The following is a 16,192-nucleotide window of genomic DNA, read 5'->3' as shown; positions in this document are numbered from 1 at the left end:
GCAAGGGAAATAAAAAACAAAAATAAAAAAAAAAAACAGATTTGAACAAATAAAGAAATAATTCTCTAAAATAAATACCAGTTGTGGATCTCAGATTAACAACAAAAATATAAATTACTTTAGCATTCATAGATGCAATTAACCTGAATCTTAATATTTGTATTTAATTTGAAATAGTTGATTTTGTTACTTCAGTATCTATCTCTGTCATATTATAGAATTTATATCCTAAATTTCATATATGATTGTTCTTTCTTTGAACTTGCCATACTTTACTGTCATAGCATGTTTGTGAAGAAAATTTTATTACTCAAATCCAATATCTACCTTTATTTAGCAAATTTATTTTAGCAAATTACACAGAAACACAGTATTAATGCTTCCTGAACATATATTCACATATGTTCTTTTACATAGATTCACATATATTAACATTTATTCTTTCCTGATCTTGTCATTCAGCTTGAGAACCTCAATAATAACATGAGATAATGTCACATACTTAGATAGTGACTTCCTTGCAGTTTTGTCACTGTATTTTATCCTTTCCCCCTTTTCCCCCATCTTATGATAGTTCAAAAAATCTTATTTTTTTAATCCTTCAGGTAAAGAAGTTTCATCTACTTCTAATCAGGTAATAAAAATATTAATTTGTGTGATAAATGTCAAAATACAGATGACTTTATTTAAAGATAGCTGTAGGTCTTTCTTGTAATTTCTGAATGAGCTTATCAAAGTATCTTATGCTTTAAATACTTTTATTTATAATTTTAATGTTGAAATAGAGAACATTAAAAAAATAAAACATTATTTTAACTGATTTTAGTGACTGGCAAATTCTAATTGTTGACCCAATTCTACTGAAGTTTATTATTTTAATTTTCAAAACTACCATAACAAAAATAAAATGAAATAAATTTACACTTATAATTTGACTACCATAAAACATTCATTCTTTTGTTTTCTATGTTGTGTTCCAATAGTTAAGCCCAGGGGTTAACATTTATATTTACAAGTATGGTGGAAATTAATAGACATAAAAATGTTTATTCCTTTTAATACTACATCACAAGCATTTTATTGATTTAATTACAATATAGTACCTTAATGTTTTCATTTTTCTTTCATGGTCTATGCAACTGAGAATGTATTTAAGCTCAGAAATTTAATTTTACTTTGTCTTATGAAACTTGTTTTTTTATGTTGTTTGAGTAATTACTCATTTGAGGTATGATTATTGCATATTTAATGTCTGATTATGTGTGACTTAATGTATACAACTACTTTCTTTTAGATATTCAGAAGGATAATAACATCCTTCTTTTCTCTTTTGTTATTTGAAGTGAAATGAAAGCATAATGAATAGTAGCTTGGAGCACAATACATATTTGCTAAAATGAAGTCTATAAGATATCAGGATTTGGAGAAAGGGCTTTGGATACCTGATATGTAAGATCACTGTCAGACAAGAAGAAAGGAAGGGCAGTCACTAAGCTCAAATCTGATGGATGGTCCTGGATCCTTTATTTATTGTTATTATTGTTTTTGTGCTTGGCAGGAAAATGAGAATGGCAGTGCTTCTGAGGAACTGTGCTACTCCATCATTAGTCACAGACCTTATCGGAGGCCCTCCCTGAGCTCCAATGATGATGGTTATGAGAATATCGACTCTACCACAAAGAGAGTGAGGCCATTTAGAAATGGGTCAGAAACAGAATATGCCCTTGTCAAGATGACTTGTGTTACTAGGCCTTCTTCCTGTACCCTCGAGCATGATTATGAACTTGTGCTTCCCCACTAGAAATCTCATCCTTCATCATCTTACACTAACAGAGATGATTCAGAATCGTGACCTCCAGGGAAGTGTTTCTACACCTTTGGAACATGACAATTCTGTGGTTTGGGTTAAGCCATATAAATTGACATAAAGGTATAGAGTATTCTACGTCTTTTTGTTTGTAAGGTTTGAAGACATGGAGATGGTGGAACCTTCCTAGGGCAATGGACATCCATAGATATATGACCTAATATCCAATTCCAACACTGCTCTCCAAATTTCAAATGCCAAAAATTTCTGTTCATAATTATCTATTTCACTTTTGAGGTGTAATCTACTCAATAAACTTTTAAAATATAAGACCAGTGACCCTTTGCTAAACTGATTTTTATTTAAATTTTTATTTTTTCATGTATTAGAAATTCTTCTTGGTAAATTGTGGTAAGAGTTCCAAGAATCAATAGGTTTTGATATTGACCTTTCTGAGAGGGGAAGCTGAAAGTCATTAAAAAGGAAGAAATGCGTCAAGTTTAGTTACCCACTGCCTTTTTCTCCAATGGTAAATCAGAAGACTGTTCAAAGATCAGTAAAAAACAAAAATAAACAAACAAACAAAAACCCAAAAGTAAGCTTTGTGTGTATAGCCTTGTTCACAACATATTAGTTAGTTTAATCTATTACTAGTTACCTCTGCTGAAGGATTGTAAAGAGTGTTTGGTCTTAAAATTCAGGCATATTGGGAGTTCTGGGAAGATGCCAGAGTAGGAAGATCTTGAGATCACCTCACTCCACAAACACACTGAGATAATAGACACATTAGTGCAACTAACTCTGAAAAGGACCTGGAGACTGGCAGAACAGATTTTCCATAGTTAATTATCTAGAAGAGGCCATATCAGAAAAGGTAGGAAAGGCAGATACTTTGGGAAGCAAGTACCTGGCAAGACTAACCACAAACAAAAGGGACACCATAAGCATGGTGAAACAAGAAGATAAGACTTCCACACCAGGCACCCGAGGTATGGGGGACCTGCACTAAGATGAGTCCCCCTAATATTTGGCCTTGATAACAAGTGGGGCTTAAATTGGTGAGTTTCTACAATCAGTGGGCCTTAACTCCAGGTACTTTAAAAATCAGTGGGCTTAGCTCCAGGAGAGCTGGAGGGCAATAGAAAACTGAGTCTCCACCCTTAAAGAGATAGCATAAAAAAATAACCCTGCTGAGATACAGCATGGAATCAGCAGTTTGAAAAGTGCTTGGAATACACAAGAGGAGATTTATTTACTCATCTCAAGTAAATAAATACTTCTCCAAGAACAAAAAGGCACCATTTTCTAGATAGCAAGACATTTGTGGGGATCGGCAAGAATGGCCTCCACCTACCTTGCTAACACCATGCATCTCACCCACATGTTCTCCTCCAGATCCACCCCAATCAACCCACCACACTCTGTCGGCCTCCCTCCAAAGTGACTACTGCCCCAACACACCCTGGAAGCAACCCCAACAGGGACCAGCACCATTTGGAAGTGACTCCTTCCCTGGGGAGAGGGGAAGATGATCAAACCAGTGCACCAGCAGTCCAAGCAGCTGAATCTTATACCTGGCAGCACAGAGAGAGCCCACTGGTAATCAGTGCAGCTGCGGCTCTGGTGGGTAAACTGGGGCAGGCATCTAGTCTGTCTGGTCCCACCCACAAATGAAAGCTTTTCAGGGGACAACATAGGGAGGAGCACCCTGCAAGATGGTATGACTGCAGTCCCAATAGATGGACTGGGAGTAGGCATCTGTTCTGATGGCCAGATCAGCCCAGCAACAAAAGTCTCTTAGGGGGCCGCATAGTGAGAGGGCCCTGCAGTTCAGTGTGACTGTGGTCCCAGCAAATAGGCTGAGGCAGGCATCAGCTCTGACTGCTGACATGGCAACTACAAGCCCATGGTGGCTCCAGACAGGCCCATTAATGGCACAGGAACCCAGCCCTCCCTAGTGTGTCAGGACATTGCAGCCAACTGGACTGAAAATAAACATGGTTCAGCCACAAGAGTTGGGCACCTGCAACCTACACAGGAGACACACCTCAAGTGCTTGGTCTGGTGAGTAGGGGATATTGTACAACAGGGCGCCATAGGATCTCTTCTTCATAAGGCCACTATTTTCAAGATCTGGAACATAGCTGACTTTCCTAATACATAGAAACAAACAGAGTCAGACAAAATGAAGAAACGGAAGAATATGTCTCAAATAAAAGAACAGGGCAAAGCCACAGCAAAAGAGCAAAATGAAACAGGATATGCCTGATAAAGAATTCAAAGTAATGGTCATAAATGTACTCACTGGACTTGAGAAAAGAGTGGAAAATATCAGTGAGATCTTCAACAAGGATATAGGAAATATAAAAATGAACTAGAAATAAAGAACACGATAACTGAAATTTCAAAATAAATACACTAAAGGGAATCACTAAAACATTAGAGGAAGCAGAAGAGCAGATCAGTGATTTGGAAAACAGGGTAATGGAAAGTAATAAAGCTGAATAGCAAATAAAAAAAAGAATAATAAAAAAATAAAAAATACATTAAGGGAACTAGGTGGCATCATCAAACCTAATAACATTGGCATTATAATGATCCCAGAAAGAGAAGACAGAGAGATGGGGGCAAAAAATTTATTTGGATAAATAATAGCTCAAATTTTCCCTAACCTGGAGAAGGAAACAGATATCCACATTCAGGAGGCACAGAAAGCCCCCAACAAAATCAACCCAAGGAGGTCCACACCAAGACACATAACAATTAAAATGGTAAAGAGTAGTGACAGAGGGATGCCTGGGTGGCTCAGTTGGTTAAGCGTCTGCTTTCAGCTCAGGTCATGATCAGGGTGCTGAGATCAAGTCCTGCATAGGGCTCCCTGCCCAGCGGGGACCCTGCTTCTCCCTCTGCCTCTGCCTGCCCCTCCTCCTGCTTGTGCACTCTCTCTCTCTCTGACAAATAAATAAATAAAATCTTTTAAAAAAAGTAGTGATAGAGAACTTTAAAAGCAACATAGAAAAGTTACAAACAAGGGAAAGCCCATAAGGTTATCAGCTGATCTTTTTTTTTTTTAATTTTTTTATTGTTATGTTAATCCCCATACATTACATCATTAGTTTTAGATATAGTGTTCCATGATTCATTGTTTGTGCATAACACTCAGTGCTCCATGCAGAACGTGCCCTCCTCAATACCCATCACCAGGCTAACCTATCCTCCCACCCCCCTCCCCTCTAGAACCCTCAGTTTGTTTTTCAGAGTCCATCATCTCTCATGGATCGTCTTCCCCTCCGATTCCCCCCCTTCATTCTTCCCCACCTGTTATCTTCTTCTTCTTTTTCTTTTTCTTAACATATATTGCATTATTTGTTTCAGAGGTACAGATCTTTGATTCAACAGTCTTGCACAATTCACAGCGCTCCCCATAGCACATACCCTCCCCAGTGTCTATCACTCAGCCACCCCATCCCTCCCACCACACCCCCCACTCCAGCAACCCTCAGTTTGTTTCCTGAGATTAAGAATTCCTCATATCAGTGAGGTCATATGATACATGTCTTTCTGTGATTGACTTATTTCTCTCAGCATAACACACTCCAGTTCCATCCACGTCATTGCAAATGGCAAGATCTCATTCCTTTTGATGGCTGCATAATATTCCATTGTATATATATACCACCTCTTCTTTATCCATTCATCTCTTGATGGACATCTTGGCTCTTTCCACAGTTTGGCTATTGTGGACGTTGCTGCTATAAACATCGGGGTGCACGTACCCCTTCGGATCCCTACATTTATATCGTTGGGGTAAATACCCAGTAGTGCAATTGCTGGGTTGTATGGTAGCTCTATTTTCAACTTTTTGAGGAACCTCCATACTGTTTTTCAGAGTGGTTGCACCAGCTTGAATTCCCACCAACAGTGTAGGAGGGTTCCCCTTTCTCCGCATCCCTGCCAACATCTGTCGTTTCCTGACTTGTTAATTTTAGCCATTCTGACTGGTGTGAGGTGGTATCTCACTGAGGTTTTGATTTGGATTTCCCTGATGCCAAGCGATGTTGAGCACTTTTTCATGTGTCTCTTGGCCATTTGGATGTCTTCTTTGGAAAAGTGTCTGTTCATGTCTTCTGCCCATTTCTTGATTGGATTCTTTGTTCTTTGGGTGTTGAGTTTGATAAGCTCTTTATAGATTTTGGATACTAGCCCTTTATCTGATATGTCATTTGCAAATATCTTCTGCCATTCTGTCGGTTGTCTTTTGGTTTTGTTGACTGTTTCTTTTGCTGTGCAAAAGCTTTTCATCTTGATGAAGTCCCAATAGTTCATTTTTGCCCTTGCTTCCCTTGCCTTGGGCGATGTTTCTAGGAAGAAGTTGCTGTGGCTGAGGTCGAAGAGGTTGCTGCCTGTGTTCTCCTTTAGGATTTTGATGGACTCCTGTCTCACATTGAGGTCTTTCAACCATTTGGAGTCTATTTTTGTGTGTGGTGTAAGGAAATGGTCCAGTTTCATTCTTCTGCATGTGGCTGTCCGATTTTCCCAATGCCATTTGTTGAAGAGACTGTCTTTTTTCCATTGGACATTCTTTCCTGCTTTGTCAAAGATTAGTTGACCATAGAGTTGAGGGTCCATTTCTGGGCTCTCTATTCTGTTCCATTGATCTATGTGTCTGTTTTTGTGCCAGTACCATACTGTCTGGATGATGACAGCTTTGTAATAGAGCTGGAAGTCCGGAATTGTGATGCCGCCAGCTTTGCTTTTCTTTTTCAACATTCCTCTGGCTATGCGGGGTCTTTTCTGGTTCCATACAAATTTTAGGATTATTTGTTCCATTTCTTTGAAAAAAGTGAGTGGTATTTTGATGGGGATTGCATTGAATGTGTAGATTGCTCTAGGTAGGATTGACATCTTCACAATATTTGTTCTTCCAATCGATGAGCATGGAACGTTTTTCCATTTCTTTGTGTCTTCCTCAATTTCTTTCATGAGTATTTTATAGTTTTCTGAGTACAGATCCTTTGCCTCTTTGGTTAGATTTATTCCTAGGTATCTTATGGTCTTGGGTGCAATTGTAAATGGGATCGACTCCTTAATTTCTCTTTCTTCTGACTTGTTGTTGGTGTATAGGAATGCCACTGACTTCTGTGCATTGATTTTATATCCTGCCACTTGACTGAATTCCTGTATGAGTTCTAGCAGTTTTGGGGTGGAGTCTTTTGGGTTTTCCACAAGTATCATATCATCTGCAAAGAGTGAGAGTTTGACTTCTTCTTTGCTGATTCAGATGCCTTTATTTCTTTTTGTTGTCTGATTGCTGTGGCTAGGACTTCTACTACTATGTTGAATAGCAGTGGTGATGGTGGACATCCCTGCCGCGTTCCTGACCTTAGGGGGAAAGCTCTCAGTTTTTCCCCGTTGAGAATGATATTTGGCTCTAGGTTTTTCATAGATGGCTTTGATGATATTGAGGTATGTGCCCTCTCTCCCTATACTCTGAAGAGTTTTGATCAAGAAAGGATGCTGTACTTTGTCAAATGCTTTTTCTGCATCAATTGAGAGGATCACATGTTTCTTGGTCTTTCTTTTATTAATGTATTGTATCACGTTGATTGATTTGCAGATGTTGAAACAAACTTGCAGCCCAGGTCTAAATCCCACTTGGTCCTGGTGAATAATCCTTTTAATGTATGTTGGATCCTATTGGCTAGTATTTTGGTGAGAATTTTTGCATCCATGTTCACCAAGGATATTGGTCTGTAACTCTCCTTTTTGATGGGGTCTTTGTCTGGTTTTGGGATCAAGGCAATGGTGGCCTCCTAAAACGAGTTTGGAAGTTTTCCTTCCATTTCTATTTTTTGGAACAGTTTCAGAAGAATAGGTATTAATTCTTCTTTAAATGTGTGGTAGAATTCCCCTGGGAAGCCATCTGGCCCTGGGCTTTTGTTTCTTGGGAGATTTTTGATGACTGCTTCAATTTCCTTAGTGGTTATAGGTCTGTTCAGGTTTTCTATTTCTTCCTGGTTCAGTTTTGGTAGTTGATACATCTCTAGGAATGCATCCATTTCTTCCAGGTTATCTAATTTGCTGGCATAGAGTTGCCCATAATATGTTCTTAGAATTGTTTGTATTTCTTTGGTGTTGGTTGTGATCTCTCCTCTTTCATTCACGATTTTATTTATTTGGGTCATTTCTCTTTTCTATTTGAAAAGTCTGGCCAGGGGTTTATCAATCTTGTTAATTCTTTCAAAGAACCAGCTCCTAGTTTTGTTGATCTGTTCTACTATTCTTTTGGTTTCTATTTCATTGATTTTTGCTCTGATCTTTATTATTTCTCTTCTCCTACTGGGTTTAGGCTTTATTTGCCGTTCTTTCTCCAGCTCCTTTAGGTGTAGGGTTAGGTTGTGTACTTGAGACCTTTCTTGTTTCTTGAGAAAGGCTTGTATTTCTATATACTTTCCTTTTAGGACTGCCTTTGCTGCATCCCAAAGACTTTGAACAGTTGTGTTTTCATTTTCATTTGTTTCCATGAATTTTTTTAATTCTTCTTAAATTTCCTGGTTGACCCATTCATTCTTTAGTAGGATGCTCTTTAGCCTCCATGTATTTAAGTTCTTTCTGACTTTCCTCTTGTGATTGTCTTCGAGGATTGCCACCCCAGCTTTCATTTGGTGTCCATTAGCATGGTAAATGGTTTTCCACCCCCTCACTTTCAATCTGGGGGTGTCTTTGGGTCTAAAATGAGTCTCTTGCAGACAGCATATCGATGGGTCTTGTTTTTTAATCCAGTCTGGTAGCCTGTGTCTTTTGATTGGGGCATTTAGCCCATTTATATTCAGGGTAACTATTGAAAGATATGAATTTAGTTCCATTGTATTGCCTGTAGGGTGACTGTTACTGTATATTGTCTGTGTTCCTTTTTGGTCTATGTCGCTTTTAGACTCTCTCTTTGCTTAGAGGACCCCTTTCAATATTTCTTGTAGGGCTGGTTTCGTGTTTGCAAATCCCTTTAGTTTTTGTTTGTCTTGGAAGCTTTTTATCTATCCTTCTACTTTCAATGACAGCCTAGCTGGATATAGTATTCTTGGCTGCATATTTTTCTCATTTAGTGCTCTGAATATATCATGCCAGTCCTTTCTGGCCTGCCAGGTGTCTGTGGATAGGTCTGTTGCCAATCTAATGTTTCTACCATTGTAGGTTACATATCTCTTCTCCCGAGCTGCTTCCAGGATTTTCTCTTTGTCTCTGAGACTCGTAAGTTTTACTATTAGATGTCGGGGTGTTGACCTATTTTTATTGATTTTGAGAGGGGTTCTCTGTGCTTCCTTTATTTTGATGCCTGTTTCCTTCCCCAAATTAGGGAAGTTCTCTGCTATAATTTGCTCCAATATACCTTCTGCCCCTCTCTCTCTTTCTTCTTCTTCTGGGATCCCAATTATTCTAATGTTGTTTCGTCTTATGATATCGCTTATGTCTCGAATTCTGCCCTCGTGTTCCCTTAGTTGTTTATCTCTCTTTTTCTCAGCTTCTTTATTTTCCATCATTTGGTCTTCTATCTCACTGATTCTCTCTTCTGCCTCATTTATCCTAGCAGTTAGTGCCCTCATATTTGATTGCACTTCATTAATAGCCTTTTTGATTTTGACTTGGTCAGATTTTAGTTCTTTTATTTTGCCAGAAAGGTTTCTCTAATAATTTCCATGCTTTTTTCAAGCCCAGCTAGTATCTTTAAAGTGATGATTCTGAACTCTAGATCTGACATCGTACTAATGTCCATATTAAGTAGGTCCCTGGCAGTTGGTACTACCTCTTGTTCTTTTTGTTGAGGTGATTTTTTCCGTCTTGTCATTTTGTCCAGAGGAGAATAGATTAATGAGAGAACAAAATGCTAACAGGGTAACAACGTTTCCAGAAAATATACTCTAAACAAATCAGAAAAGACCTGAAGCAGTGGGAAAAGAAAGGGAAAGAGAGAAAAAAGAAAAAGAAAGAAAAAAGAAAAAGATAAAGGTAAAAACAAACAAAAACAGAACAAAACAAAAAAAAACAGAATATGATCAAATATGATCGGGCTGGTACATAGATCAGTGCCACACACTAGATTTTGGGTGTATTGTGGTCTGTTAGAAGAAATTGTCTCCCAAAATTTTAGAGAAAGAAAACTTACATATGTACAAAAATAAGGGTTGATATGATGAAGGGATGGAATATGAATGTAAAGATGAAGATTATAAAAGTATTTTATAAAAGGAATTGATAAGAAGTTGTTTGAAAAAGAAAGAAGAGGATTTAAAAAAAAAAAAGGGAGAGAATGTGATCAGGCAGGAGAGTAGAAAAAAACCATACACTAGAGAATTAGGGTATATTTTGATCTGTTAGCAGAAAGTATCTAAAAATTTTAAAGAGAGAACAACTTATATATAAATGCCAAAAATATGGGTAACTACTATGAAGGGATAGAATATGACTCTAAAAATGAAAAATAAAAATGTTTTTTTTTTTAAAAAGGGATCGATAAAATGTTGGTTGAAAAAGGGAAAAAGAAAAATTCAAAAAAAAAAAAAACAGTTAAAAAAAATTAACTTTGAAAGACTAAAGAATCATGGTAAAAAAGCCATGGATTCTATGTGCTGCAGTCCCGTAGTGCTGGAGTTCTGCCATTCTCATTGATCAGTAAACTTGGTCTTGGCTGGCTGTCCTTGCTGATTTTCTGGGGGACGGGCCTGTTGCCATGTTTCCCAAATGTCTTTGCCAGAGGGGGTATTGCCCCGCCCTTGCATGGTCCTGGCTAAGTAAACTGCTCGGGTTTGCTCTCGGGAACTTTTGTTCCCTGCAAGCTTTCCGTACTGCTTTGGAGCAGGAGAGTGAAAATGTTGGCCTCCCAATCTCCGCCCTGGAGGAGCCGAGAACTCAGGGCCCCGCTCCTCCATGAGCCCCCAGAGAAAAGCAGTCAGTCACTCCCATCTCCCCAGTCTCTGGCCGCACTCCGTGCTCACCTGGCCTGTGACCGAGCATTTCTATCTCTGGCACCCGACCCCGTGTGGAGTCTCCAAACCCAGCAGATCCCCGCGGTGCCCTCCCGCACCTCTCCCCCCGGGGGAAGAAGGTGAGTCTCCCCGGATCTGCTGCTTGTTGGGTCCCTGCTGGAGGAGCAGTGGCCCGACTGTGCCGCGGATCACGGTTTATGGCAACCCCGAGGTGAGAGCCCGCGCCTCGGCTCTGTCTCTGCAGCCGGCTTCCCTGCTCCGATACCTGGGAGCTCTGCCACACTCAGGCACCCCTGTTCTTTCTGTGACCCTGAGGGTCCTGAGACCACATTGTCCCATGAGGGTTCCACCCCCAGCTTAGCCACCGGAGTGACGTCCCTCAGCGGAACAGACTTCTAAAAGTTCCAATTTTGTTATCCGCGGCTCTATCACTTGCCAGAAGCGGCCAATGGAGGCCCCTCCCCCAAGGTCTATCCTCCCGAATATTGCCTCGGATTCACTTCTTGGCACGTCCTACCTTCCAGAAAGTGGTCGGTTTTCTGTTCAGAGAGTTGTTGCTATTCTTTTCTTTGATCTCCTGTTGAGATTGTAGGTGTTCAGGATGGTTTGATCCCTACCCAGCTGAATTCCTGAGACCAGACGAAATCCAGGTCTCCTACTGCTCTGCCATCTTGCTCTGCCCCCTCTCAATGTGGTTTTGTTTTGAATTTCCCTGATGGCTAATGATGATGAACATTTTTTCATGTGTCTGTTAGCCATTTGTATGTCTTCTTCAGAGAAGTGTCTGTTCATCTCTTCTGCCCACTTTTTGACTTGATTATTTGTTTTTTGGGTGTTGAGTTTGAGAAGTTCTTTATAGATTTTGGATACCAGCCAGCCCTTTATCTGTAGTGTCATTTGCAAAGATCTTCTCCCATTCGGTGGGTTGCCTGTTTTGTTGACTGTTTCCTTTGTTGTGCAGAAGCTTTTTATCTTGATGAGTCCCAAAAGTTCATTTTTGCTTTTGTTTCACTAGCTTTTGGAGATGTATCTTGAAAGAAGTTGCTGTTGGCGATGTCAAAGAGGTTACTGCCTATGTTCTCCTCTAGGATTTTGATGGATTCCTGTCTCACATTGAGGTCTTTCATCCACTTTGAGTTTATCTTTGTGAATGGTGTTAGAGAATGGTTGAGTTTCATTCTTCTGCATGTGGCTGTCCAATTTTCCCAGCACCTTTTATTGAAGAGACTGTCTTTTTTCCATTGCATGTTTTTTCCTGCTTTGTCAAAGATTATTTGACAATAGAGTTGACGGTCCATATCTGGGTTCTCTATTCTGTTCCATTGGTCTGTATGTCTGTTTTTGTGCCACTACCATGCTGTCTTGGTGATCACAGCTTTGTAATATAGCTTGAAATTGGGCAACGTGATGCCCCCAGCTTTGTTTTTCTTTTTCAACATTTCCTTGGTGATTCGAAGTCTTTCTGATTCCATACAAATTTTAGGATTGTTTGTTCCAGCACTTTGAAAAATGTCATTGGAATTTTGATCGGGATGGCATTGAAGGTATAGATTGCTCTGGGTAGCATAGACATTTAACAATGTTTATTCTTCTGATCCATGAGCATGGAATATTTTTCCATCTTTTTGTGTCTTCTTCAATTTCTTTCATGAGTGTTTTGTAGTTCCTAGAGTATAGATCCTTTACCTCTTTGGTTAGGTTTATTCCAAGGTATCTTATGGTTTTTGATGCTATGGTAAATGGAATCGTTTCTCTAATTTCTCTTTCTACAGTTGCGTTGTTAGTGTATAAGAAAGCAACTGATTTCTGTGCATTGATTTTGTGTCCTGCCACATTACTGAACTGTTGTATGAGTTCTAGTAATTTGGGGGTGGAGTCTTTTGGGTTTTCCACATAAAGTAGCATGTCGTCTGTGAAAAGAGAGAGTTCAACTTCTTCTTTGCCAATTTGAATACCTTTTATTTCTTTTTGTTGTCTGATTGCTGTTGCTAGGACTTCTAGTACTATGTTGAACAATAGTGGCGAGAGTGGGCATCTTTGTTGTGTTCCTGATCTTAAGGGAAAGGCTCTCAGCTTTTCCCTACTGAGGATGATATTCGCTGTGGGTTTTTCATAGATGGATTTTATGACCTTGAGGAATGTTCCCTCTATCCCTATACTCTGAAGAGTTTTAATCAGGAAAGGATGCAGTATTTTGTCAAATGCTTTTTCTGCATCAATTGAGAGGACCATATGGTTCTTCTCTCTCCTCTTATTAATGTGTTCTATCACATTGATTGATTTGCAAAAGTTGAACCACGCTTGCATCCCGGGGATAAATCCCAGTTGGTCGTGGTGGATGATCCTTTTAATGTATTGTTGGATCCTATTAGCTAGGATTTTTTTTTTTTAAAGATTTATTTATTTATTTGAGAGAGAGAATGAGATAGAGCATGAGAGGGGGGAGGGTCAGAGGGAGAAGCAGACTCCCTGCCGAGCAGGGAGCCCGATGTGGGACCCGATCCCGGGACTCCAGGATCATGACCTGAGCCGAAGGCAGTCGCTTAACCAACTGAGCCATCCAGGCGCCCCCTATTAGCTAGGATTTTGTTGAGGATTTTGGAATCCATATTCATCAGGGATATCAGTCTGAAATTCTTTTTGATGGGGTCTTTACCTGGTTTGGCGATTAAAGTAATGCTGGCCTCATAGAATGAGTTTGGAAGTTTTCCTTCTGTTTCTATTTTTTGAAACAGCTTCAGTAGAATAGGTATTATTTCTTCTTTGAATGTTTGGTAGAATTCCCCAGGGAATCCATCAGGCCCTGGACTCTTGTTTTTTGGGAGGTTTTTGATCACTGCTTCAATCTCGTTACTGGTTATTGGCCTATTTAGGTTTTCCCTTTCTTCCTGTTTCAGTCTTGGGAGTTTATAGGTTTCCATGAAGGCATCCATTTCATCCAGATTGCTCAGCTTATTGGCATATGGTTATTGGTAATAATTTCTAATAATTGTTTCTATTTCCTTGGTGTTAGTCATAATCTCTTCCCTTTCATTCATAATTTTATTAATTTGGGTCCTTTCTCTTTTCTTTTGGATAAGTCTGGCCAGTGGTCTATCGATCTTATTAATTCTTTCAAAGAACCAACTTCTAGTTTTGTTGATCTGATCTACTGTGTTTCTGGTTTCTAATTCATTGATCTCTGCTCTAATTTTAATTATTTCTCTTCTAATGCGTGGCTTAGGCATCGTTTGTTACTTTTTCTCTAATTCTTTAAGGTGTAGAGTTAGTTGGTGAATTTGGGCTTTTTCTATTTTTTTGAGTGAGGCTTGGATGGCTATGTATTTCCCCCTTAGGACCGCCTTTGCAATATCCCATAGGTTTTCAACCGATTTGTTTTTGTTCTCATTGATTTCCATGAATTGTTTAAGTTCTTCTTTGATTTCCTGGTTGACCCAAACATTCTTGAGCAGAGTGGTCTTTACCTTCCAAGTGTTTGAATTTCTGCCAAATTTTTTCTTGTGATTGAGTTCCAGTTTCAAAGCATTGTGGTCTGATAATATGTAGGGAATAATTTCAATCTTTTGGTATTGGTTGAGACTTGATTTGTGACCCAGTATGTGGTCTATTCTGGAGAAAGTTACATGCGCGGTCAAGAAGAATGAGTATTCTGTTGTTTTAGGGTGGAATGTTCTGTAAATATCTATGAGGTCCATCTGGTCCAATGTATCATTCAAAGCTCTTGTTTCTTTGTTGATTTTCTGCTTAGATGATCTGTCCATTGCTGAGAGTGGAGTATTGAGGTCTCCTACAATGAACGTATTGTTATCAATATGACTCTTTATTTTGGTTAACAGTTGGCTTATGTAGATGGCTGCTCCCATGTTGGGGGCATAGATATTTACAATTGTTAGATCTTCTTGTTGGGTAGGCCGTTTAAGAATGATATAGTGTCCTTCTGTGTCTCTAACTACAGACTTTAGTTTAAAATCGAATTTGTCTGATATAAGAATTGGTACTCCAGCTTTCTTTTGAGGTCCGCTGGCATGGAAGATGGATCTCCACCCCTTCACTTTCAGTCTGGATGTATCTTTAGGTTCAAACTGAGTCTCTTGTTGGCAGCGTATGGATGGGTCCTGTCTTTTTATCCAATCTGCAACCCTGTGCTGTTTTATGGGAGCATTTAGGCCATTCACGTTGAGAATGATTATTGAAAGGTATGAATTAATTGTCATCATGTTTCCTGTGAAGACGTTGTTTTTATAGATTGTCCCTGTAAATTTCTGTTGTAGATCACTCTTGGGGTCTTTCTCCTTTTATAGAACCCCCTTAACATTTCTTGCAGGGCCGGCTTAGTGGTCACATATTCTTTCATCTTCTCCTGGTCGTGGAAGCTCTGCATCTCTCCATCAATTCTAAATGACAGCCTTGCTGAATAAAGTATTCTTGGCTGCATGTTCTCCTCATTTAGTACCGTGAATATGTCTTGCCAGGCCTTTCTGGCTTGCCAGGTCTCTGTGGATAGTTCTGACGTTATTCTGATGTTCCTCCCTCTGTCCGTAAGGAATCTCTTCCCCCTAACTGCCCTTAAGATGGTTTCCTTGTTCTAAGATTTGCAAATTTTACTGTTTCATGCTGGGGTGTCGGCCTGTTTTCCTTGATCTTGGGAGGCGTCCTCTCTGCCTCTAGGACATGAGTGTTTGTTTCATTCCCCAGATTAGGTAAGTTCTCACCTACAATTTGCTCAAATACATCTTCCAGTCCTCTCTCTTTCTCCACTCCCTCCGGGATTCCAATAATTCTGACATTGGAACGCGTCATGGTGTCACTTATTTCTCTGATTCTACTTTCATGGATTCTGAGTTGTTTTTCCCTGGCTTCCTCTTTTCCCTTTTTATCTCTTATATTGTCTTCCAGGTCACTTATTCGTTCTTCTGTCTCACTTACCCTAGCTGTTAGATTATCTAGATTAGATTGGATCTCATTGATAGCATTTTTAAGTTCTGCCAATTCAGCTTTCATTTCTGCCCTTAGAGACTCTATGTTGCCATTAATTGATTTCTCCATTCTAACCATTGTCTTCACAATTGCTAGCCTGAATTCCATCTCCGACATCTTGGTTATATCTGCATCCATTTGTAAATCTGCAGCATAAGTCATAATCTCTGAGTCTTTTCTATTTTGGGGGGCCCTCCTCTGAGTCATTCTGTTGATGGGTATTTGAGGGAATGTATAGAGTCCAAGTTATTGACCAGAACCCAAGCAAGATGCACCTGTTTTCTTGGGACCTTAGGGTTGCTGGCCTCCTGTTTTCCTAGCCTGTCTTCTGGGAGAGGGGCCTGCCGGGCTGTTACTCAGGCAACCCTGTTTGGGAGGAGTTGCCCTGTCCCCCTGTGGTGGGGGATGGGGTCAGCGGGAATCAGTT

At 39.6% G+C, this 16,192-nt stretch overlaps 1 protein-coding gene across 2 annotated transcripts in view; it reads left to right on the top strand.

Annotated features, from left to right (window-relative positions):
- The window catches only part of GCSAML (germinal center associated signaling and motility like), a 69,132-nt gene extending 66,995 nt beyond the window's left edge, over positions 1 to 2,137 (top strand). For both annotated transcript variants that reach the window (XM_036078726.2, XM_078066429.1), the window contains 2 exons: positions 606 to 634; positions 1,559 to 2,137. In XM_036078726.2, coding sequence (XP_035934619.1) covers positions 606 to 634; positions 1,559 to 1,801 — 272 coding nt within the window. In that variant the 3' untranslated portion in view covers positions 1,802 to 2,137. The remainder of the gene's footprint in view (positions 1 to 605; positions 635 to 1,558) is intronic.
- The last annotated feature ends 14,055 nt before the right edge of the window (positions 2,138 to 16,192 follow it).

This window comes from Halichoerus grypus, chromosome 2 (genome assembly GCF_964656455.1).
Source record: "Halichoerus grypus chromosome 2, mHalGry1.hap1.1, whole genome shotgun sequence".
In the NCBI taxonomy this organism is placed as follows: domain Eukaryota; kingdom Metazoa; phylum Chordata; class Mammalia; order Carnivora; family Phocidae; genus Halichoerus; species Halichoerus grypus.
The sequence above is the reverse complement of the archived record's forward strand: the minus strand, read 5'-3'. Positions and strand labels throughout refer to the sequence as shown.